Genomic DNA, 22,081 nt, shown 5'->3' with positions numbered 1-22,081 from the left:
GCTGACCAATGACACTGGCCCGGGGGCGGGCGCCGCCTCCTGGCAGCAGCAAGATTTCACTGCGGGAGCCCCCCTAGGCTCAGTGACGCTGCGGCCGCCTGCAGCACTGGTTCGAGCGCTTCGGGCGGGGGTGCGGTCGTGCAATAGGAAGCCGAGGGCGGTGCAAGCTTCCTGTCGGGCAGCAGCTACCTGGCCCAGCGCCCTGCCCAGGGCATTCCTCAGACACATCCTGGGCCCCCACCTGCGGCTCCCCGGAGCCCTCCTTTCGCGTCGGCCATGCCTCTAAACCGCACTTTGTCCATGTCCTCATTGCCAGGACTGGAAGATTGGGAGGATGAATTCGACCTGGAGAACACAGTGCTCTTCGAGGTGGCCTGGGAGGTGGCCAACAAGGGTGAGCACGCCGAGCAGAAGGGCCGGGACAAGAAGGGCAGTCGGGGATGGGGGCCCGGAACTCTTGAGTAACAGGAGGGTGAGGCTGCAGGACATGACTCTTGGGTCCTGGGCAAGGAGCCTATGACTCCTGTGTCCTTGGGGAGGAGCCGGAGTTTGTTTCCTGGGCCCTGGAGGGAGGTGTGAGCCGCCTGACTGAGGTGAAAGGAGGTTGGAAACCCAGGTCCTGGGTCCTAGGGGAGAGGGGGCTAAAATGAAAAAGACCAGAGACGTGGGTCCGCAATAAGGAAGGAACTGGGGGCGGGGAAGGTTGTCACTTCAGAACTGTGGCCCTAGCACGGAGGGCCTTAGGATACACTCCGGATTTGGGCAGGAGCCCACTTGGAGAAAGGATGCATGAAGCATGGTGGGAAAACTGCGGGAACTGGTCTTCTTAGATTAAAGGTGGGAGGAGGCTGGAGACCCTAATTCTTGGCTTCTAGGGTGAGAGAGAGTTGGGGCCTGGACGCCTGGGCTTTGAGCGCCTGAGCTCTGGGTTCCTGAGAGTAGCGGAGCCCGTGGCCTCAGACACATGCGCACTGGAATAGCGGGAGGCTGGGAAGTCCTAAGTTGGTCAGGGGCTGGGCCCTGGGATGGGAGTGGCTGGGGGCCAGGATTTCTGGGTCCCAGGCTCCAAAGGGCCAGAGCTTCTGGGTTTGCAGAAGGCTGGGACCGGACTCCCAGGAGCTAGGCAGTCTGGCTCCACAGAAGGAAGGGAGCTGAGATTTTGCTTTGCTGAGTCTTGGGAGAGACGGGGGGGGGGGGGGGCCTGTGAACACGGAGCCATGGATCTCCAGGGCCCAGGCTCCAGGAGGTAAGGAAGCTGGAGCCCCAGCCTCCTGGGTCTGGATGGGAGTCATGGGAGGGGCAGGGCCCTGCATTCCTGTGGGGACAGGTTGGCAGAGTCCCGGGGGTGTGTGGGGGGGGTGAGGAATGATAACTCTGGCTTCTTTCGGACAATTGTGGGAACCTACAAGAAGAGGGCTTCTCCCTTACTGTGTCTTAGAGCTGCACTGGGGATTTAACCCCAGCTCCTGTGAGTCAGGAACTCAGGAAACCTGGGTGTGGCCTCTTTGCCAGCTTCTGTCATCCTTGGCCCCAGCCCCTAATTCCTTGACACCTAGGAGCCCAGGCCCCCAGCTCCTTCTCTCAGACTCAGAAGTCTAGCCTGAGACCACTCCCCTCCTCCCTCCAAGTCCTGACCCTAGCCCCCTGCACTCACAGACCCAGGAGTACCACCCTGCAGCCCCCTTTCCCCTCCTTCCTCTGACTCGAAAGGAGGGGCTCGCCGTCCCCTCTTCCCTCTGAGCCAGGGGTCTGGGGCTCCTAGGCACCGCACCCCCATCCCCCTGCCTTGCCCCAGACCCCAGACCTGTTGGCCTTGGCTGAGGCCTGCCCTCACACACTTGGGCCCACAGTGGGTGGCATCTACACGGTGCTGCAGACGAAGGCGAAGGTGACCGGGGATGAATGGGGCGACAACTACTACCTGGTGGGACCGTACACGGAGCAGGGCGTGAGGACCCAGGTGGAACTGCTCGAGCCCCCGACCCCGGCCCTGAAGAGGACCCTGGATTCCATGAACAGCAAGGGCTGCAAGGTGGGACATGGCCCGGCCAAGGACAGGGTGGGAGCAGCAGAAGAAGCAGGGGGTGGACCGAAACTCACGATCGATATTAATGAATGGAGAGACAGACAGCAGGAACAAAACAGACTGAAAGATGGTCCCACGAGGCCAAGCTCCTCAGATCCAGAGAGAAAAAGAGCTAGAGGGACAGCCAGACACAACCAGGGGTGAGGCCGGAGGTCGGAAGAGGCGTTCTGGAACCTGAAGTCCAAGTTCACCTTCTCCGCTTCTTGCCGCCTGACCTTGGCTAAGTCACATGCTTATGGCATCTACCTTGTAGGTTTCTTGGTAGGATTAGTTCGTAACGTCTTCGGCCCAGGTCCCGGCATGTAGTTAGCCCTGTCTGTGAGCTATTTGTCACCAGGAGTATCATCATCATCCTTTTTACTAAAAACAGCCAAGCTTCCAGAATGAGGGGGACAGACAGAGAGCTGGATGGGGAGAGGCTGAGTGGCCCCAAAAGTGATGGTGGCCCCAGTAGTTAGAGCAGCAGGGAGAGAGACAGAGATACCGAAGGGAGGGGGCCCAATGTTATAGAGAGAAGGATCTCGAAGGAGACAAGAAAGATGGATGGTTGAGGAAGAGAGAGAGAGGAGAGGTAGGCATGCAGACCCAGGGAACAGGGCTTCCGCTGGGCAGCATCAGGCATTCAAGAGAGGGGGGGAGAGTCCCAGGCACCAAAGGAGGATTCAAGAGTGATGACAGAGAAATGGCTGGCCCCCAGGGAGAGGGCCATGAAGCAGCAGGAAGGAGGTGCACACGGGGTGGGGTCTGCGAGGGAAAGCTGCCGCGCTGCCTTCATTCATTCACAGCCTTTGGTTGGGGGTGCGGTCTGGAGTTCCATCAGGCAGGGCTGTGTCCCTAAGGAACCCTGGGGCAGCCCAGGCCCTCCCCCACGGCAGCTGCTGTCCATGTGCTGGGGGCCTAAGAATAGCCCCCCCAGCAAAAGGGCAGACAACAGCTGGGAGGGGGAGGGGCATCAGGGTCAGGCACCCAAAGCTGGGAAAAGCCAGGTTGGGGAGGAATAGGATGGCTTGTTGGCTGGATAGAGCTGTGGCAGCAGGCACAGATCCTGGGCCATGGTCTCGGGAGGAAAGCAACAGATCCGAGAAACGGGGCAGGGGCAGAAATGAGACCACAAGGCTTAGAAATAGGCAGTGGGTAGGAAAACATAGCCCCAGGGCAGAGAAAGTGGGTGGCCAGTGTTAGGAATGAGGCCACAGGAATTTCCGTTGTGGCTCAGCAGTAAGGAACCCGACTATAATCCATGAGGATGTGGGTTCCATCCCTAGCCTCACTCCGTGGGTTAAGGATCCAGTATTGCCATGAGCTGTGGTGTAGGTCGTGGATGCAGCTCAGATCCCGCGTTGCTATGACTGGTGTAGGCTGGCAGCTGCAGCTCCAATTTGACCCCTAGCCTGGGAACCTCCACATGCAACACATGTGGCCCAAAAAAAAGAAGAAATGAAGCTGCAGAGTACACGATGGGCCTGTGGGCAGAGGAAAGAGGAAGCGGGTGACAAATATATGGTGAAAGGATCAGAAGCAAGGCAGTGAGTGTGGCAGCAAGAACAGTACAAGTAGCATCCCATGGAAGGAGTCAGCAGCAGAAAGGAAAGATAATGGGAGAAAGCAGCGTGATGGGTGGGGAGAGAAATACGGTGGCAAACACAGAAACAAGGCGGCGGCTTGGAGAAATGATTAGCAGGATGGAAAAGTAAGGCAGCGGGGACACTGAGATAGGACATGTGCAACATGGGGTTATAAGTGATGGGAGGCGACCCAGCTGTTACAGAAACTAAGCAAGGGACACAGAGATGCTGCTTCGGAGATGGGAAAAGTTTGTGGTGGGAATAACCAACAGCAAATAGAGAAATAAGGCAGTGGGTGAGAAATCAGCAGCAGATTCAGAAACAGAAGAGGTTGGAAGAACCAAGGCCATGATATCTGCCCAGGGACTGGAGAAAAGCAGACGCTGTGCTCAGGGACATGTGGCCCAAACTCTAAGCCTCCTTATGGGTCCTCCCCAGGTGTATTTTGGGCGCTGGCTGATCGAGGGGGGCCCGCTGGTGGTGCTCTTGGACGTGGGGGCCTCAGCCTGGGCCCTGGAGCGCTGGAAAGGGGAGCTGTGGGACACGTGCAGCATCGGGGTACCCTGGTACGACCGCGAGGCCAACGACGCAGTCCTTTTTGGCTTCCTCACCACCTGGTTCCTGGGTGAGGTAGGCCCCACTGCCACTCCTTGCCACTCCTTTTGACCCCAGGCCACAAAATGACAATGGCTGTGAGCCCCTGACTGGAGTGTCTGTTTTCTCCCAGAGCTTTCTGGGAGTTGTAGTCCTTTAATCCAAGGATTAAAGGAACATAAACATACGAGGTCCCAGATTCTTCTTTCCTCAGAGATCTAGGCTCCCAACCCCACCTTTTTCTGCTCCAGTCTCCCAAATATAGGCATTCTAAGCCTTAGCTCTTGGAAAGGCAGGCTTGACAGGAAGGCTCGTCCCAGGGAATTCTGGGAATTGTAGTTCTCTAATCTGTTACCAGTTAGATGTGGCTCTCAGATGGGTTCCCAGGTATTTGGGAATCTGCAGCCTATCTGAGCACCAGGAATCCTGATTCTTCCCCTCTTTTAGGTTTTAAATGGTTCAAGAAACTTTGTTTCCCCTACCCTGGGAAAAACAGTTTATGAACTGATTGCTCCTAGGGCATTCTGGGGAGTTGTAGTCCTTCTGCCAGTATTGGGTACATGTCTACTCTTGATAGATGTAAAGCATTTCCAAGAATTGTGTTCAGGATTTGGGGCACCAAAACTTCAGTCTTTCCAACTCAGCCCTCTTGGGACTTGGAAGGTTGGCCCAAAATCCCACATCTCCCATCAGCCTCTGGGAATGAGTCAGCTAGTCTCTCCAGTGGGGATTGCAGTGAGCCACCCCACGCTGTGTAGTAATGGAGACAGATCTACCTCTCCCCTGCTTCCTCATCCATCTTGGGGATTGCTGGTTGTCTTCGCAACACACATGGAGACACAGTGGCCCTGTCCCTGTTGCCCCACAGTTCCTGGCCCAGAGCGAGGAGAAACCACATGTGGTCGCACACTTCCACGAGTGGCTGGCGGGCATCGGACTCTGCCTGTGCCGTGCCCGGCGACTGCCTGTGGCTACAATCTTCACCACCCATGCCACGCTGCTGGGGCGATACCTATGTGCTGGTGCTGTGGACTTCTACAACAACCTGGAGAATGTGAGCTGGGAGTGTGGCACATGGGGGGCTGCTGATATTTCAGGACAACCCAGAAGTGTCTGAAGTCCAAGGGGATCAAGCTCCCTCTTCCCCCAGGACCCAGGAGTACAAGTCTCCAGCCCCAACCTTCCCAAAGACTCTAGAGTCTGGGCCACCGGTCCTCTCCCCAGTACTTCTAACCTGATTGCCTTCCCTCCCGGCCCAGTTCAATGTGGACAAGGAAGCAGGTGAGAGGCAAATCTATCACCGCTACTGCATGGAGCGGGCAGCAGCCCACTGCGCTCATGTCTTCACTACCGTGTCTCAGATTACTGCCATCGAGGCTCAGCACCTACTCAAAAGGAAACCAGGTAGGAAATAGGCTGGGGTCCATAGACATGAATGAGGAGTCAGTCTATGCCAAACCCTGTCCCAATTTCTTTGCTGTAAAGAGCAGAGGACTACAACTCCCAAGAAGACCCATATTGGCGACCTGAATATGAAGCCCCTTGGCTGTATACCCTAGAGGCTAATGGGAAGTGTAGTTTCTTTAATATTTCAGAAATGGTAAAATTCGCTTATTGACTAATGTCAGTATTGCTCTTCTGAAAGAGGAAGGAAGTTCATTGGATTTTATTTTTGAGAAAAGTAGTATTGGAACAAGTTACTCTTCCAAAATGATAGCATCTACTCCCAATGGGTATAAATGAGAACTACAGCTCCCAGAAGGCCGTTGGCTGGTCAGCTCTTTATATTCCTGGAATTTTGTCCAAGGAGCTGATGGGGGTTATAGTTTTTCACTGACACGTGTTAATTTCTATGAGAATAGGAAATAGTTGGGGCCCTAAAAGAGGCTTGAAGGTAGAGAAGCAGGATGGAGATGTTAAACCGTTTCCCCGAGCTCAGAGTCGGCCAGAGGAAACAAAAGAACTACAACTCCCAGAAGCCCCAGTGTTGATCTGCTCCCTGTTTGGTTAGCCTGAATGGCTAGTGGGAGTTGTAGTTAGGCTTGTGAACATAAGCAAGAAATATTGGGTAGGAAGGCATCGGAGTGGCAGGGCATTTAGGTCACCACAGGAACACTCAGAGAAGCTATCAAAACAAAGCTATTGTGAAAGGGGTCTTTCCTTCATTTCTTCATTCAGCCACGTTGATCTGAATGAAGAAATGAAGAAATGAAACGCAGAACCTTCTCCCCCAATCCCAGATATCGTGACCCCCAATGGACTGAATGTGAAGAAATTCTCTGCCATGCATGAGTTCCAGAACCTCCATGCTCAGAGCAAGGCTCGAATCCAGGAGTTTGTGCGGGGCCATTTCTATGGGTATGTAGGACAGATACCTAGGTCTTGAGAGAGGCGGGGGTTGGGAGCTCAGACTTCTGGGGCCAAAGAGGTGACAGCTAACGGCTCGGACTCTTTTTTTTTGGGGGGGCACACCCGCAGCATATGGAAACTCCCAGGCTAGGGGTCAAACCAGAGCTGTAGCTGTCGGCCTACACCACAGCCACAGCCACACACCAGATCCAAGCCACATCTGTGACCTACACCACAGCTCAGGCAACGCTGGATCCTTAACCCATTGAGCAAGGCCAGGGATTAAACCTGCATCCTCATGGATACTGATTGGGTTCTTTACACGCTGAGCCACAGCAGGAACTCCAGGGCTCAGCCTCTTAAGTTCTGGAGCTCCAGAGCAATGGCTGAGTATTTAAGGAGAGCCCCATCTAAGGAGAAAAGAACCACAGTTCCCGGAGGTTCCCATGATGCCTCTGACTTAAGATGTTCTTTGCCCCTGTGCCTTCTGGGGTTTGTAGTTTCGAGGCCAGGGCTAGACGGTAAGGGACTGGGCTTCACCCTGCCTTGTGGCTTTTTTAGGCACTTGGACTTCAACTTGGACAAGACCTTGTACTTCTTTATTGCGGGGCGCTATGAGTTCTCCAACAAGGGGGCTGACGTTTTCCTGGAGGCTTTGGCCCGGCTCAACTATCTGCTCAGAGTAAGGCCTGGGGTGTAAGGGGACAAAGGCGGGTGAGAGAATTGGCACATGACTGGAGAGAATAGAGACCTGGGGAGGTGGGGGCAGGGACACCCCTGTGTGAAGCAGGAGTGTAGGGATCCAGGAAGAAGATCAGAGTCCCGGGGGGGATGGTAATTCTGTCCTATGATTCCCCTTGACAGGAAGGGGCATGGCAGGGTCCTAGCGGTCTTAGGGGCTGGAAAACAGGGGTAGGGGGCTCAATCTTCTCCCATGTGACTTTTTCACACTCACACACACACACACACACACACCCCTTTCCTCTGTCCCAGGTGAACGGCAGCGAGCAGACAGTGGTTGCTTTCTTCATCATGCCGGCCCGGACCAACAATTTCAACGTGGAAACCCTTAAGGGCCAAGCCGTGCGCAAGCAGCTTTGGTCAGCAGCCCTTGGCCCCGCATCCCTGCCGGTCCCACTCCCAGCTGTGTGCTCTGGGTCCCCTGTTTCTCCTGGAGTCTCTGTTTTGTCATCTGTAACATGATCCACCCCCCCCCCCACCAACTGATTTCTAAGTCACTTGCTTCAGTTGCCTCCAGCTCAGGGGCACGATGAAGTCACAGTTGCCGGCAGGATGAGTGTGACAGCACAGCCAGGCCCCGTTCCTCTCTGGCTTGTGACTTTACGCAGATCACTCCCTCTCTCCAAGCCTCAGTTTCCCCATCTGTAAAACCCATTCATTAGCCATCAGAGACTCAGTGAGCTCCGACTGTGTGCCAGGGGCTATTCCAGGCACTGGGAACATAGCTGTGAACGAGAAAAGATAAAATCCCAGCCCTCATTGAGTTCACATTCTAGAAAGTTCTATAGAACATGCTGTGACAAAAGAAGCAGGGCTGGAATATGAGACAGCGTTGACAGGACAGGCCACACTGAGCCCCGAGAGGAAACGAGGGAGGGAGCCCTGTGTGTATCTGGGGACCAGCATTTCAGGCAGAGGGAAAAGCAAGTGCAAAGGCCCTGAGGCATGTTTGAGACAGGCCTCAGCAAGGAGGCCAGCGAGACTGGAGCAGAGTGCCCAAGGGAGAAGGGGTGGGAAATGAGGCCAGAGCTGAGAGGACCATGAACAGAGGAGTAGCCACCAAGCTGTCGGGTGGCACTCTTTGTTCGCTTTACTTGTGTCCATACATTTTCCTCTCTCGGAACATGATTTTCCCTTTCTATAAACTGGGGCTTAGCATCGCCACAGCCGGGACTAGCACACGTCCTAATAATAGCCAACATTTCTGGAAGGCTCTCTGTGTGCCGGGCACTGTGCACTTTTTGTCATGACCTCATCGAATTCTCACAGCAAACTTTTGAGGTTGCTTCTATTTTTAATCCCCATCTGACAGATGAGTCACTGAAGTCAGAGAGGGAAGGCCACCTGTCTCTGGCCACACAGCTCAGGCAAGACGCAAGGGATTCCAGCTTTCCAGGGCCTATTCGCCGAGTCCCTGTCCTCCAGCCAGAAACCCCCCCAGGGCTTCTCTGCCCGCAGCTCAACTTCCCAGCTGCCCCAGAAGCCTAACAATAAATGGTAGCTGGTGCTGATGGAATGTTCTGCTTCTTCCAGGGATACGGCCAACACGGTGAAGGAGAAGTTTGGGAGGAAGCTTTACGAATCCTTGCTGGTGTGAGTGTCCCGCCCTCAACCCTGCATCCTCCCGAGCTCTGGTCTCTCCTCACCCATTCCCAGATGCATCCCCCTGCTCACCTTACAGGGGAAGCCTCCCAGACATGAACAAGATGCTGGACAAGGAGGATTTCACTATGATGAAGAGAGCCATCTTTGCCACGCAGGTATGGTTTGGCCTCCTGAGTAGAGAGACAGTGATTCCCGGCAGCCCCAGGACAAGCTTGCCATGTTAGCTCTGACCCCAGAGATTGCTGGGAGTTCTGCTTTATTGGCAGTTCTTGTTCCAGGAATCCACAGGAAGGTGTGAGCCGACTGGTAAAGGCTCAATTCCCAGAAGCCCTGAGGGCAGCCTGTTTTTCCCACAGCTTAGTCTCCTACAGGGCCTGCTGGGAGTTGTAGTTTCTTTGAGTCCTTGGGAGTCTATAACAAAAGGTGAAAAGAACTGTAGACTAACGGCAAGAGCCACAAAAGAAGAACTACAACTCCTAGCTGTCCTTAGGACTTGCTGCATGCTACCTCTGCCTCTTCCCCCAGAGACTACTGGGAGTGGTAGTTTTGTTGAGCCTGTAGAGACTAGAGCCAGGAGATCAGCTAAAACATTTATCTCCTGAAGAACAGTGAAACCTCCTAGCAGCTGCTGTTTCTTATCCTGCTGGCTGTGTCTCAGTCCCCAGACCCATTGAAAAACTGGCAGTCACTAAATGAGAACTACAACTCCCAGCAGGCCCTGGTGCTTTCTACTATGTTGACTTCCCTTGCCCCAGAGACTCCTGGGAATTAGAGTTCTTTTATTCTTTGGCGTCAAGGGTCTTTGGTACCCGTGGTCAAGACTGCTGATCCATTTCCTGGGGAATGGAAACCTAGACAGGCAAGTTGCATAAACAAGGTATGAACTGCTTTTAGCCAAATTATAATTTCCAATAGTCCCTAAGGCAGTTGGCGTCACTGAGGATGCTTCTGCTATGGGGCTCCTGGGAGTTCTAGTGTCCTGGGCTCCTGGAGTCAGACTGAAGATGAGAAGTATCTTTTAATGAGATGAAAAATGAGGAGTGATGGGACAGCTGCAAAGAACTGCTATCACACTCACCTTGTCTTCTCCAGTGACTTGGAAATTTTGGTTTCCTTGGGCCTCTTTTTTTGGCTGCATCTGTGGCATGTAGAAGTTCCTGGGCCAGGGATTGAACCCATGCCACAGCACTGACAATGCTGGATCCTTAACCTGCTGAGCCACCAGGGAACTCTGTCTTTCGGCCTCTTTTGAGGGTGAAGGTGCAGGGAATTCCATGGTGGAGAGTAAAAGGGACTTGGAGATAAAGAGATCCAGGATTTTCAAAAGGAAATTGTAACATCCAGCAAGCAGCCCATGAAGGGCACAGACTCTGGCCCCATCAACTGCTAGGAATTACAGTTCCTTTGGGTTTTTTTCTTTTTTCCTTTTTTGGCCACCCCATGGCATATGGAGTCCCCAGGCCAGGGATCAGATCTGAACCACAGTTGCAACCTAAGCCACAGCTGCAGCAACCCCAGATCCTTAACCCACTGTGCCTGGCTGGGGATCAATCCTGCATCCCAGCACCCCCAAGACACTGCTAATCCCATTGCACCACAGTGGGAGCTCCTCCTTTGCATTGCTCTGTGCATAGCCCAGAGTACAGAACAAGATAGCTCCCACTCGCCGTAGGCGTTTTAACACTGGCTCTGCCTCAAAGACAGCTGGGGATTGTAGTTTCTTTTTGGCTCCTGGTGGGCTAAAGGGAAAAGAAGACCTTGATGGAGAGAGCCAAGTGGGAAGTCCGTAACTGCTGGCCATCTCCTGGGTTTGTGGCTCCACATCCTGCTAGGGATTGCGGTCTCCTGGGATCCCCAGGATCCACATGGCTCATGGGGCAGTAGGGAGCCCTCTGCCCCTTCCCTAACCGCCCCGCCCCACTTGTGGCCCCTATAGCGGCAGTCGTTCCCCCCTGTGTGCACCCACAATATGCTGGATGACTCCTCGGACCCTATCTTGACCACTATCCGGAGAATTGGCCTCTTCAACAGTAGTGCCGACAGGGTCAAGGTGAGGGCACTGGCCAGGGTGGGTTGGGCATGGTGATACGGGCTCTTGGGGGCGGGGGAAAGAAAGCCTGGGGGGTGATGTGGGGGCAGAGCCTGGGGTGATATGGGGGTGGAGCCTGGGGTTGATATGGGAGCGGAGCCTGGGCCTCACATTCCCCGAGTCCCCTAGTTTATCAGAGGACTGCTATGTTTAGAAAGATTCCTAGCTTCTGAGGCAGACAGGCTTGGATTCCAGTTGTTGTCCTGACACTGACTTGGGTGACTTTCGACAATTTTTTCATCCTCTCTGGGCCGCCCTGGAATCCTCAGGGAGTAGCTGGGTGAGGTGCCTGGGCTGAGCCTTTGTTTTTCACTGCCAGGTAATTTTTCACCCGGAGTTCCTCTCCTCCACAAGCCCCCTGCTCCCCGTGGACTACGAGGAGTTTGTCCGTGGCTGCCACCTTGGCGTCTTTCCCTCCTACTACGAGCCTTGGGGCTACACGCCAGGTGAGTGCAGCATCGGGCCTGATCCCAGGACAAGGCACTCAGCCTCCCTAAGCCTGAAGCTTCTCTGCAAAAAAGGAACAAGGACAACAGTCTGTTCATGTGTTTTCGTGGCAAGGAGCTCATGTGATGAGTAATTAGAGGACTGATGATGTCAGGGTTCCCACATGACTTCCCCCTGCAGTTCCCTTTGTGGCTCAGCGGGTTCAGAACCCAGCTAGTCTCCATGAGGATGCGGGTTTGATCTGCAGCCCCGCTGAGTGTGTTAAGGATCCGTTATTGCCGTGAGCTGCTATGTAGGTTACAGATGTGGCTTGGATCCTGAGTTGCTGTGGCTGTGGTGTAGGTCGGTGGCTACAGCTCCGATTTGACCCCTAGCCTGGGACCCTCCATATGCCTCGGGTGTGGCCCTGAAAAGACCAAAAAAAAAGTTACTTCCCCGAGTTTGCTACTGCTGGGTCCCCCCAAGAACAGCTACACTCCTGTGTGACTCCTGACAGTCACACTCCTTTCCCTTTTTTTTTTTTGCTTTTAGGGTCGCACTTGTGGCATATATAAGTTCCCAGGCTAGGGGTCAAATCGGAGCTGCAGCTGCCAGCCTACACACAGCCACAGCAACACAGGATCCGAGCCGCATCTGCCACCCACCTACACCACAGCTCACAGCAACACCGGATCCTTAACCCACTGAGCGAGGCCAGGGATCGAACCGCATCCTCACAGACACTAATCAGATTTGTTTCCGCTGTGCCACCACGTGGAAGATCTTTCCTGTGTTTTTAATTGTTTCGCTTTTTAGGGCCACACCCACGCACATGGAAGTTCCCGGACTAGAGGTCCAATCGGAGCTACAGCTGCCGGCCTACACCACAGCCACACAGCAATGCCAGATCCGAGCCGTGTCTGCAACCTACACCACAGCTCTTGACAACACCGGATCCTTAACCCACTAAGCGAAGTCGGGGACCTCATGGTTCCTAGTGGAATTTGTTTCCGCTGCGCCACAATGGGAACCCCAAGACTTGTTATTTTTAGTGAAAGGTTTTTAGGAACACTCATATAAGAGTAATAATAAACTCCCTGAAACGTTTCTCAGCGTTATTTAAGGTAGTAAACAAGGCATAGTGGGCGCTCTGGACACATCAATAGTAATAACGAGAGACCCTGCCTTATCTCATGTCAAAACAGGCTCTAAAGGTATGACAAGTAAAACCGTTTAGTCTGGCACAAGAAAGTATCTTATAGGTTATGAGGAGTAATTGAAATGGCCCCCAAAGTCCCTTGTTAAATAAATTAGGATCCTTATTGCCCAGTTATAAACTCTTCCTTACCCTGAGGTCTTGGGGCAAGTGAATTAACTCCCTCTTCGCTGCCTCTTGGCTTCTTCTCTAAGAAACGTCTAAAGCGCAGCCTGATTTTTCTGGCTCGTGACTTGCTCAGCCCAGCACCACCCACCCCCGCACTTGGTAAAGGCACCAGTAGAGGGCGCCATTGCGGCTTTTACTGGGATTTAAGAGACGAAAGAGGAGGAAACCTTAGCGGGCCTTTCTCACGCCTTCCCGCAGCTGAATGCACGGTTATGGGTATCCCCAGTATCTCCACCAACCTCTCCGGCTTCGGCTGCTTCATGGAGGAACACATCGCAGACCCCTCGGCTTACGGTCAGCGCCCGGACTGAGAGCTGGGACTCTTGGATCCGAGGGAGGAGGGGAGGGGGTGGACTCCTGACTCCCACTGGGAGGAGGCGTCTTGGTGCCGCTGAGTCTCAGAGTGAATGGAGGTTTCCCCAGTCTGTTTTCTGAGACCCCCGTCCTGGCCCTGACAGGCATCTACATTCTGGACCGGCGGTTCCGCAGCCTGGATGATTCCTGCTCGCAGCTCACCTCCTTCCTCTACAGCTTCTGCCAGCAGAGTCGGCGGCAGCGCATTATCCAGCGGAACCGCACCGAGCGCCTCTCCGACCTTCTGGACTGGAAATACCTAGGCCGGGTATAACTCCCTTCCCTGTCCTCTGCTGCTGAATCAGCCGCTCTGGCTCTGGGTCTCGGCTTTCGCAGTACTAAAAGCCTGGTCTCTTTCCAATTGTAATGGTTGCGGCCCCTTTAAGAAATTAATCCAGGAGTTCCCAGCGATTTAAAGGTGATGAGAGTGGAGTTCCCGTCGTGGCTCAGCGGTTAACGAACCCGACTAGGATCCATGAAGATGTGGGTTCGGTCCCTGCCCTTGCTCAGTAGGTTAAGGATCCGGCGTTGCCGTGAGCTGTGGTGTAGGTTGCAGATGCGGCTCGGATCCCGAGTTGCTGTGGCTCTGGCATAGGCCGGTGGCTACAGCTCCGATTAGACCCCTAGCCTGGGAACCTCCATATGCCGTGGGAGCGGCCCAAAGAAATAGCCAAAAAAGACAAAAAAAAAAAAAGAAATTAATCCACATGGGTTGGAAGACCCTCTGGGGTGGTTCTCTATTTGCATAGGAGTTTGGACCGAGAGATTACCTGATTGAAGAGTTCTGCGTTCATAGGGTGTGGCTCAGAAATTTCTTTCGCAGCTCTGCTCATCTATATAAGGGGGTGGAGCCAGAAAGGGGCCAATTGAAAGACCACTCAGCGTGCACTCATCTGCATAAAAGTTGTAGCCAGCGTTTTCCCGAGACCCAAATCTGCCCCAGCGGGGGCAGATTTGACTCCAGCCCTCTGATGCCCGCTCTCCTCTCTCCCTGCCCCCAAGTACTACATGTCTGCACGCCACATGGCACTGGCCAAGGCCTTTCCAGAACACTTCACCTACGAGCCCCACGAAGCTGACGCAGTAAGTGGACCTGTGTTCTCTCTGGAGGAGAGGTGGGCCAGGGAGCTAGAAGGGTTGGGTAGGATGCCCTGGGATCCGGTGGGGTTTCCCTCCTGAAGTTGCAAGGGCTCAGGGACGCCGCTGGACACCCAGGCAGGCTGTAGGGGCCTCTGCTCACTCTGCGGTCTGTGACCACATCCCGCCCGCCCCCCGCCCCCCGCACACAGACCCAGGGCTACCGCTACCCACGGCCAGCATCAGTGCCACCATCGCCTTCGCTGTCGCGCCATTCGAGTCCACACCAGAGTGAGGATGAGGAGGAACCGCGGGATGGACCACCTGATGAAGACGGCGAGCGCTATGACGAGGACGAGGAGGCCGCCAAGGATCGGCGCAATATCCGCGCCCCCGAGTGGCCTCGACGCGCGTCTTGCACCTCTTCCACTAGCGGGAGCAAGCGCGGCTCCGTGGACACAGGGCCATCCAGCTCACTCAGCACCCCCAGCGAGCCCCTCAGCCCCGCCAGCTCCCTGGGAGAGGAACGCAACTAAAACCCCAGCCCCACACTCCCAGCCAGCCTTGCTTCCCTTATCCAGAGGGTGGCTGCAGAACGGCGCTGTTTCTAAACTCCACTCCAGATCCCCAACTCTCTGTGGGGTCCACGGCCCCACCACCTCCGCCACACACTCCAGCCCCTCTCTCCTCTCCCTTGGAATCCTCAATACTCCGGAATCCACAAAACTGTGCCTTTCTTGGGTTCCAGAATGCATAATCTGTGCCCTGGAGTCCCCTCCCCACCCCCACCCACCTGGCCTGAGTCCCAGAGGCCAGGGATATGCCATTATTACCCTGCTGTGGTGCCAGAGGTTTTCAGAAACCTGCTCTGTTGCCTTCTGTGCTGAGGCTCATAAGCCCTTTGAGCCTTGCTCCTTCTGCAGCATTCAGAACCTGCCACGCTCAGGCCTGACCTGGGGGCCGCCAAGCACTGGAAACCACGTGGCATCCCTTCTAATGAGACAATCAAGTCCAGAGCTGGGGCACTTTCAGGGACATAACTGATCGCGGGCGCTCCATTTGGACTCCAGGACTCGGGGTCCAGGCCAGTGCCCTCGTGTTTACTCTGATCTTGATCTAGCCCTCTCTGGGTGTTGGGCTCTGCCTGGAGGATCTCCCCCCCCCCCCCACTTCCTCCTTACTTTGGTCAGGCAAGTTGGTGCAGGAGCACTTGGCTTCTCATTCCTTCTGGAGAACATACTGACATTGGTCTGGATGCCTTTCTGGCCTTTTCTGGACCAGGCCCTACTCCTTCCCTGAGTCTGAATGCTTGCCCATATTTCTAGACTCCTGTGCCCTGCAGGAAATCCCTCTGCTGAGGACAAGTGTCTCTCTCCCCCCCCCCGCACCCTCCCCCCCCCCACAAGCCCTGTCTGCTAGACGCATCATGAAACCACTGGGTTCTAGGTCCCGGCTGTCGGATCTAGAACCTTGCCGCTGTGCTGCCTCCTGATCCCTGCCCCCTGGTCTAGAACTCAGCCCACTGGATTCTAGATCCTCCATATTTACCTCGAGGCTCTTCCATCCCAAGCTGTGCCTGACCCCCAGCTTTGGTGAGAGGGAGGGGCCCCTCACGTGTGCTGTGCTGTTTCTGCTGCACTTGGTTTGCAGTTGGGAGGGGGAGGGCGGAAGGGTTGCGATTGAAGTGTGTCCAGAGATGAAAAAAATACATCTATATTTAAGAATATCAGGTCTAGTCTGACGGGAGGGCTTCATGGGCCTCAGTCCCGGCCCCTCCCTCCTCTTAACATCCTATTCCAACCCCAACCAACAACTGGGTCCCTGATCCCCTGTCTCATCCTGCTGTCTTGGATTGCCATTGGATTTCAGTGTTACTCCCTTCTCTTTGCTTCTTTTGCTGTCTTTTTAGGGCCACATATGGAGCAGCATATGGAGTTTCCCAGGCTAGAGGGTGAATCAGAGCTGCAGCTGCTGGTCTACACCACAGCCACAGCAATTAGGGATCAGAACCATGACTGTGACCTATACCACAACTCACGGTAAAGCCAGATCCTTAACCCACTGAGCAAGGCCAGGGATTGAACCCCGCAACCTCATGGATACCAGTCAGGTTCATTATCACTGAGCCATGCTGGGAACTCCAGTGTTATTTCAAAGGAAGACACCTCTTGTTTTTTTTGTTTTCTGTTGTTTTCTGGCCATGCCTATAGCACGTGAAAGTTCCGGGGCCAGGGATCCAACCCTCCTCACCTTAGCAGCTGCCGGGGCTGCCGTAGAGATGCCATATCCTTAACGCAGCATGCCACGAGGGAACTCCTATATAGAACACTTCTATTAGTGCCAAAAGCTTAGAGCATGTGTTCAGGACTGTGACTTCTGGACTTTGGCCCTCCTCTTCTCTGAATGACTCTTGTTTTTGAGAAAAAAAATCTCAGTCCTAGTCTTCCCTCTGAACCAATTGCTTTTCAGGGGAGTCAAAAGCTCGATTGTTAGAATTTGGACATGTGATCATCCTTCCCCTTGGCCACTGTCTTTGCCAGACACAGGAGTCCCCTCCCCCACCAGAATCACCAGGCTTGGTGCAGAGCCCACAAAAGAACTGGTATCCAGTGGCCATTTCACCTACCAAAAACAGGATGGACCCAGCGGTTGCCTGCTAAGCTCTCCAGCTGCCATTTGGACAATTTCACATTCTGTTTCTGTGCTGAGCCAGCAACTCTTAGATCACTTCCTCTTTCATATCACGTGCCCCCAGCTGCTCAGAAGTGAGTCAGGTTTTACGCAGAGTTGCCTTGGATCTGCAAGGCAGATCTTAAGAGGTCAGACCTGGGGGTGCCCCCTGGTTGCTATGGGCAATTTAGAGTAATTGCCTCGGAGTTCCCATCGTGGCTCAGTGGTTAACGAATCCGACTAGAAACCATGAGGTTGTGGCTTCGATCCCTGGGTTCCATCCCCGGCCTTACTCAGTGAGTTAAGGATCGAGCCTTACCGTGGTGAGCTGTGGTGTGGGCCGCAGATGTGGCTTGGATCCGTAGTTGCTGTGGCTGTGGTTTAGGCCGGCTGCTACAGCTCCGATCAGACCCCTAGCCTGGACACCTCCATATGCTGTGGGTGTGGCCCTAGAAAAGGCAAAAAGACAAAAAAAATAATTGCCTCAACTCACCCATATAAGGATCTCCAAGCCGCCTTAGTTAGGCCAGACCTGGGTGTGCTCCCTGGTTGCCATGGCCGATTTAGTTAATTGCCTCAATTCACCCATTTAATAAAGCTCAGTCCTCCTTAACCTCTCAAGATTGAGTCAGAGTACTTTCAGAGGTTGGCAGTGCCTGGCAATATAATCACTCATCTGAACCAGTTTCCAGCTACTGTTATCTACCAAGCCCAGGTCTAATTAGACCCTCCCTGGAATCTGGGCTCTACCATCTAGTTGGAGCAAGATGACAGCTCCCCAAAGCAGAGAATCTGCTACTGCCATCTTGCTGTAAAAGACACAGCACCTTCTCTCTCCCTACCAGCCCAATCGGGCCAGAAGCTTTGTGACAGTAGATCCCACCTCGTATTATTTCCCCCATTACACACACAAAACCAAAACGAGCTGCTGCAAAAAGCTTTTATTGTTTCCATTTGGTCCAAGACTTGGGAGAGGGCTCCAGGGTGGTTAAAAACGGTGCCTCGTGGCTGCAGAAAGGGGCTTCTGGCAGAAGCCCAGGCACCAGAGGAGCGCCTCCAAGGCCCCTGGGCTCCAGAGATTCCTAGTCATGCTTGAGTGTGAGCCTTTCAAAGAGGTACTCGCCCAGCCCAGCCTGGGGACCAGAGAGCCTGCGCAGGTTGGTCAGGTGGTCTCCCATCTTCTTGATGAGCTTCACCTCCTCATCCAGGAAGTGGTTCTCCAGGAAGTCACAGAGCTGAGTGATAGATTTACAAATGGTAACATTTTCTCTTCTAACAATGTGATGGATGGGGGAGGGAGGCTCAGAAGGCAATGAGCCCAATCAAACGTGGCCAAGGTTAACTATTAACTCAAGACGCAGGCTTCCTGCCAGGAAAGGTCTTGGGATGGGTAGGGAGAAAATGGAGATACTCACGTGGGGGTCTGCGCGGGCAGAACCCAGCGCATGCAGATCCAGAAGAGCCTGGTTCAGTCCCTTCTCCAAGTGAAGGGCGGCTTCCATAGCGTCCTGGGTTTTACCCCACTCATCTTGAGATGGTTTCTATACGGAAGGCAGAGACCGCTCAGTACTAACCACGCACACACTGGAAAGGACTAAAAACTAATTTCCCAGTAGTGACGGGAGTTAGGGCTTAAGCCGAAAAAACGTCTAAGAGCTTAAATCGATCACCCTCAGTGTCTCACAACCTTACGCTCCAGGATACCACACGCTGCGGTCTGGACCGCCACGTCGTGGGGAAACTGAGCCCGCCTCCGTTTCCAGCCGTAATACAACCACCCACACAAAACTGAACTCCATCTCCCAGAAGCCTACGCCGTGCCTGAACAGCCCTGGTCAAGGGGCTTCAAGCGCAGGGACCGCTGGGAGTCGTAGTCCGCTGCTCACACTGTTTACCTGAATGTCCTGGAAGAGGGCGCGGCCACCGCGCTGGTTTTGCATTTTCAAGAGACGCTCCGAACCCTCGCGCTTCTTCTCGGCCAATTCGCGAAAAAAATGGCTCACGCCCTCCAGAGCCACATCGTCGCGGTTGAAATATAAGCCCTGCGGGAGAAGAAGGCGTGAACAATGGTTAGCCGGAGGCGAGGCAGGGCTTGTGGACTCCGCCTTCCAACTACTCAGTGGGACAAAGAAGGCCAGCGCGTGCGCAGAGGGCCAGAGGTGCGCAGCTAAGGGAAACTTGGGCCGGGGGCGTCTTGGGGACCCTTACCAGAGAGAGGTAGGTGTAGGAGGCCTGCAGATGCATGTTGATCAGGCGGTTGACGAAGGCCTCCACCTCGGTGGAATAATTCTGACGAACCTGGGAGCTCATGGCTGGTCGGCAATAAGGAGCTAAGCTCAAAAAATGGTGTTGGCTGGTCCCGGAGACTGAAGATAGCTGAGAGGCCGAGTCCGAAGGTTGCGACTGGAAAAAAGGTTGGAGGGTAGTCGGAGGCTGGAGCAAGGGGCGTCCCTGGGTCTGTTCCGTCCAAACACTGTTGAAGCAAGAGACAGCTCCGGGGGACCGCCGAGCGCACTCCGAGAGGCTGTGGCCAGGGCGGCTGCTTTTATAGCGCGCGGGGAAACCTCAGCAGTGGGGCGGTCGGGGAGAGGAGTCAGCCAATCTGCGGGGGCGGGAGGCTGGACTTGGAGCTCGCTCGTGACCAATCAGGAGCAGATAGGAGCCCCAGCCCCCCGCCCGGAGGTGGGGAAGTCACGCGCTCTGAGCGCGAGGTTGTTGTGAAAGGAGAAATTGCGGGATGGGGGGTTTCGTGGGGAGCAAGGGTTCTGGGACTAAATCTGGGAAGTGAGAGAATTCTAGGGGTACTTCCTGGTAGTGAAATATTAGTGAGAGCACTGGGAGCCCTGGAAAATAATGATTCCTGGTTCCTGAGGATGTCTCAGGAAAGTAGGTTGGATGCGGGGGTTGTGTCAGAGCGAGGACTTTTCTGGAGCCCTGGGGGTTCCTCAGAGGTGCAGAAACGTCCAGATGAGTGGGGCTGCCCTGGGAGATAAGGGGTCGGGTTGGGGGGGGCCCTCGATCATTGGGAAGTTTGGAAGGCTGTGAGATACTTCTAGATACTTAGGGCGCTCTCTGTGAAATGGGTTGGCTGGGGCACCTGGAGACTTGGGGTTCACTCAAAAGTGACTTCGGAAGACCATGGAAGTCCCTATTTTTCTGGAAACTTCCAGGAGGAAGTCTTATGCCCTTGAGGTGATCTGCAAGATTAAAAGAGACAGTTGGGGAGTTCCCGTCGTGGCGCAGTGGTTAACGAATCCGACTAGGAACCATGAGGTTGCGGGTTCGGTCCCTGCCCCTGCTCAGTGGGTTAATGATCCGGCGTTGCCGTGAGCTGTGGTGTGGGTTGCAGACGCGGCTCGGATCCCGCGTTGCTGTGGCTCTGGCATAGGCCGGTGGCTACAGCTCCGATTCAACCCCTAGCCTGGGAACCTCCATATGCCCCAAGAAATAGCAACAACAACAACAATAACAACAACAAAAGACAAAAAAAAAAAAAAGAGACAGTTGGAGAGCCCTGGGATTCAGCCTGGGAATAAGGGAGAGGGATGTTTCTGGAAGCCTAGTGGGATCTTCTTAAAGAGGTGGGGGCTCTTGGAGAGCCCTTTGGGAGCCCTCAAAAGATTGGGCCACTTGGAATCCTGTGGGGTTTTTTGAAAGCCCACTTTTTTTGTGGGAGCTGAGATGGAAAGGGGTGAAAGGACATCGGAACTTTGGAGGTTTCTCTGAGGTTGCATATCCTGGCTCCAAAGCAATCTCTCTGAAGCTGCCTCTGTCTTGCCTGACACATGCTCCTTCAAGATCACAGAGATGGGGGAGTTCCCATCATGGCGCAGCAGAAACTATCCAACTAGGAATCATGAGGTTTCAGGTTCGGTCCCTGGTCTCGCTCAGTGGGTTAAGGATCTGGTGTTGCCCTGAGCTGTGGTGTAGGTTGCTGACCCAGCTCGGATCACAGCTGTAGCTGACTCACATCCTAGCCTGGGAACTTCCATATGCCACAGGTGCCAGCCCTAAGAAACAAACAAAAAGATCAGAGACAGGTGCTGAGGACTGGTGGCTGGGATGTCTGTCTTTAACTAAGGGACATTTTAAAATTGTGTCTGGTCCAGGTTGGTGCCTGGGTGGCAGTGCCGGCTCATACAAAGGTTCTTGCCTTCAAGGAGCTCCTTGTTGTTGGGAAAAAGGAGAAACAAAGACAGGAACTTGACCCTATTTAGGCGCCCTTAATGCAGGCAGCTGGAGGCTGGGGCAGGGGAGCTGGAACCGCTGGGGGTCGTCGGGTGGGGGAGGTCTGGGCCTGCCTCGCGGAGAAGCCTTTCCAAGCAGCCCAGGCAGGACACCCCCTGATCAAGGGGGCTCCAGCCAGGCTGGTATCTGGGGTCCTCCAGGGGTGCCTGGGCCAGTGGCCAGGAGAGCAGCCATGCTGAGTCATGCTGAACTCAGCGCAGGAAGGGGCGCTGGCAGAGGAGCGGGGTGGGACCGGCTCGCCAGCCTCATCTCCACGGGGCGGCTGCAGCCTGGGCCAGGGCCCTGGGAGCTAGGCCTAGCCGGGCCCTAAGTCTGGCCCCCTCCCCCAAGGCACTGTATGGCCTTTGCTTTTGTCTCCGAGTCTTACTGTCTTTTTAGTGCCCGTGATGGTCTCCCTGGGCTCCCGCCTGTGGCCATAATGTCCCCTCTGGGCCGGTGACTCTGTCTCCCCTTGCTGTCTTATCAGACACCTCTCCCCAGACTGGGTGGCCCTAGGGGTGGGGCAGTGGCCCCAGGCACACAGTCACAATGGGGTCTGGGTTACTCATTCACCAAATTTCATCCCTCCACCCAAAGACCTTTAGCCTTGGGCGGCCCCGCTGGTGGACAGGCAATCTGGAGAGTGTGGCAGGATAGGCGGGGGTGGGGGGTGGGGGTGGGGGGATGAGACAGAGATGACCGAGAGAAGGATGACGATTGAGGGGAGATCACAAGGGCTGGGGACCCAGGGAGACAGGGACAGAGGTGGGGGAGGGGCAGAGGCTCAGAGAGGGAGAGAGAGAGACAGGAACAGAGGAGACACAAGGACCCAGGGAGAGGGGGACAGAGACAGAGAGACAGCCAGAGAGCTAGAAAGGGAGGTGGAGACAAAAACAGAGGGGGACAGAGACCCA

General features: G+C 54.7%; 2 protein-coding genes across 3 annotated transcripts; one reads left to right on the top strand and one right to left on the bottom strand.

Annotated features, from left to right (window-relative positions):
• The first annotated feature begins 70 nt into the window (after positions 1-70).
• Positions 71-15,996, top strand: GYS1 (glycogen synthase 1). 2 transcript variants are annotated; one of them, XM_047789988.1, is made up of 16 exons: positions 71-394; positions 1,851-2,032; positions 4,090-4,281; positions 5,114-5,299; positions 5,505-5,649; positions 6,486-6,603; positions 7,156-7,276; positions 7,588-7,694; positions 8,869-8,928; positions 9,017-9,095; positions 10,877-10,990; positions 11,349-11,475; positions 13,038-13,133; positions 13,298-13,461; positions 14,196-14,276; positions 14,483-15,996. In XM_047789988.1, exons 1-16 carry the CDS (start codon positions 277-279, stop codon positions 14,804-14,806), a joined length of 2,214 nt encoding a protein of 737 aa, XP_047645944.1. In that variant the 5' UTR covers positions 71-276; the 3' UTR covers positions 14,807-15,996. The 2 variants fall into 2 exon arrangements, with proteins under 2 accessions (XP_047645944.1, XP_047645945.1); XM_047789989.1 differs by lacking the exon at positions 1,851-2,032 and having other exon boundaries at positions 335-394.
• Positions 15,997-17,866: 1,870 nt separating this feature from the next.
• FTL (ferritin light chain) lies at positions 17,867-19,514 on the bottom strand. The gene is made up of 4 exons (XM_047792228.1): positions 19,149-19,514; positions 18,836-18,982; positions 18,356-18,481; positions 17,867-18,175 (listed from the first exon to the last, which is right to left on the bottom strand). Exons 1-4 carry the CDS (start codon positions 19,248-19,250, stop codon positions 18,023-18,025), a joined length of 528 nt encoding a protein of 175 aa, XP_047648184.1. The 5' UTR covers positions 19,251-19,514; the 3' UTR covers positions 17,867-18,022.
• Between the last annotated feature and the right edge of the window lie 2,567 nt (positions 19,515-22,081).

Source organism: Phacochoerus africanus, chromosome 8 (assembly GCF_016906955.1).
Source record: "Phacochoerus africanus isolate WHEZ1 chromosome 8, ROS_Pafr_v1, whole genome shotgun sequence".
In the NCBI taxonomy this organism is placed as follows: domain Eukaryota; kingdom Metazoa; phylum Chordata; class Mammalia; order Artiodactyla; family Suidae; genus Phacochoerus; species Phacochoerus africanus.
The sequence above is the reverse complement of the archived record's forward strand: the minus strand, read 5'-3'. Positions and strand labels throughout refer to the sequence as shown.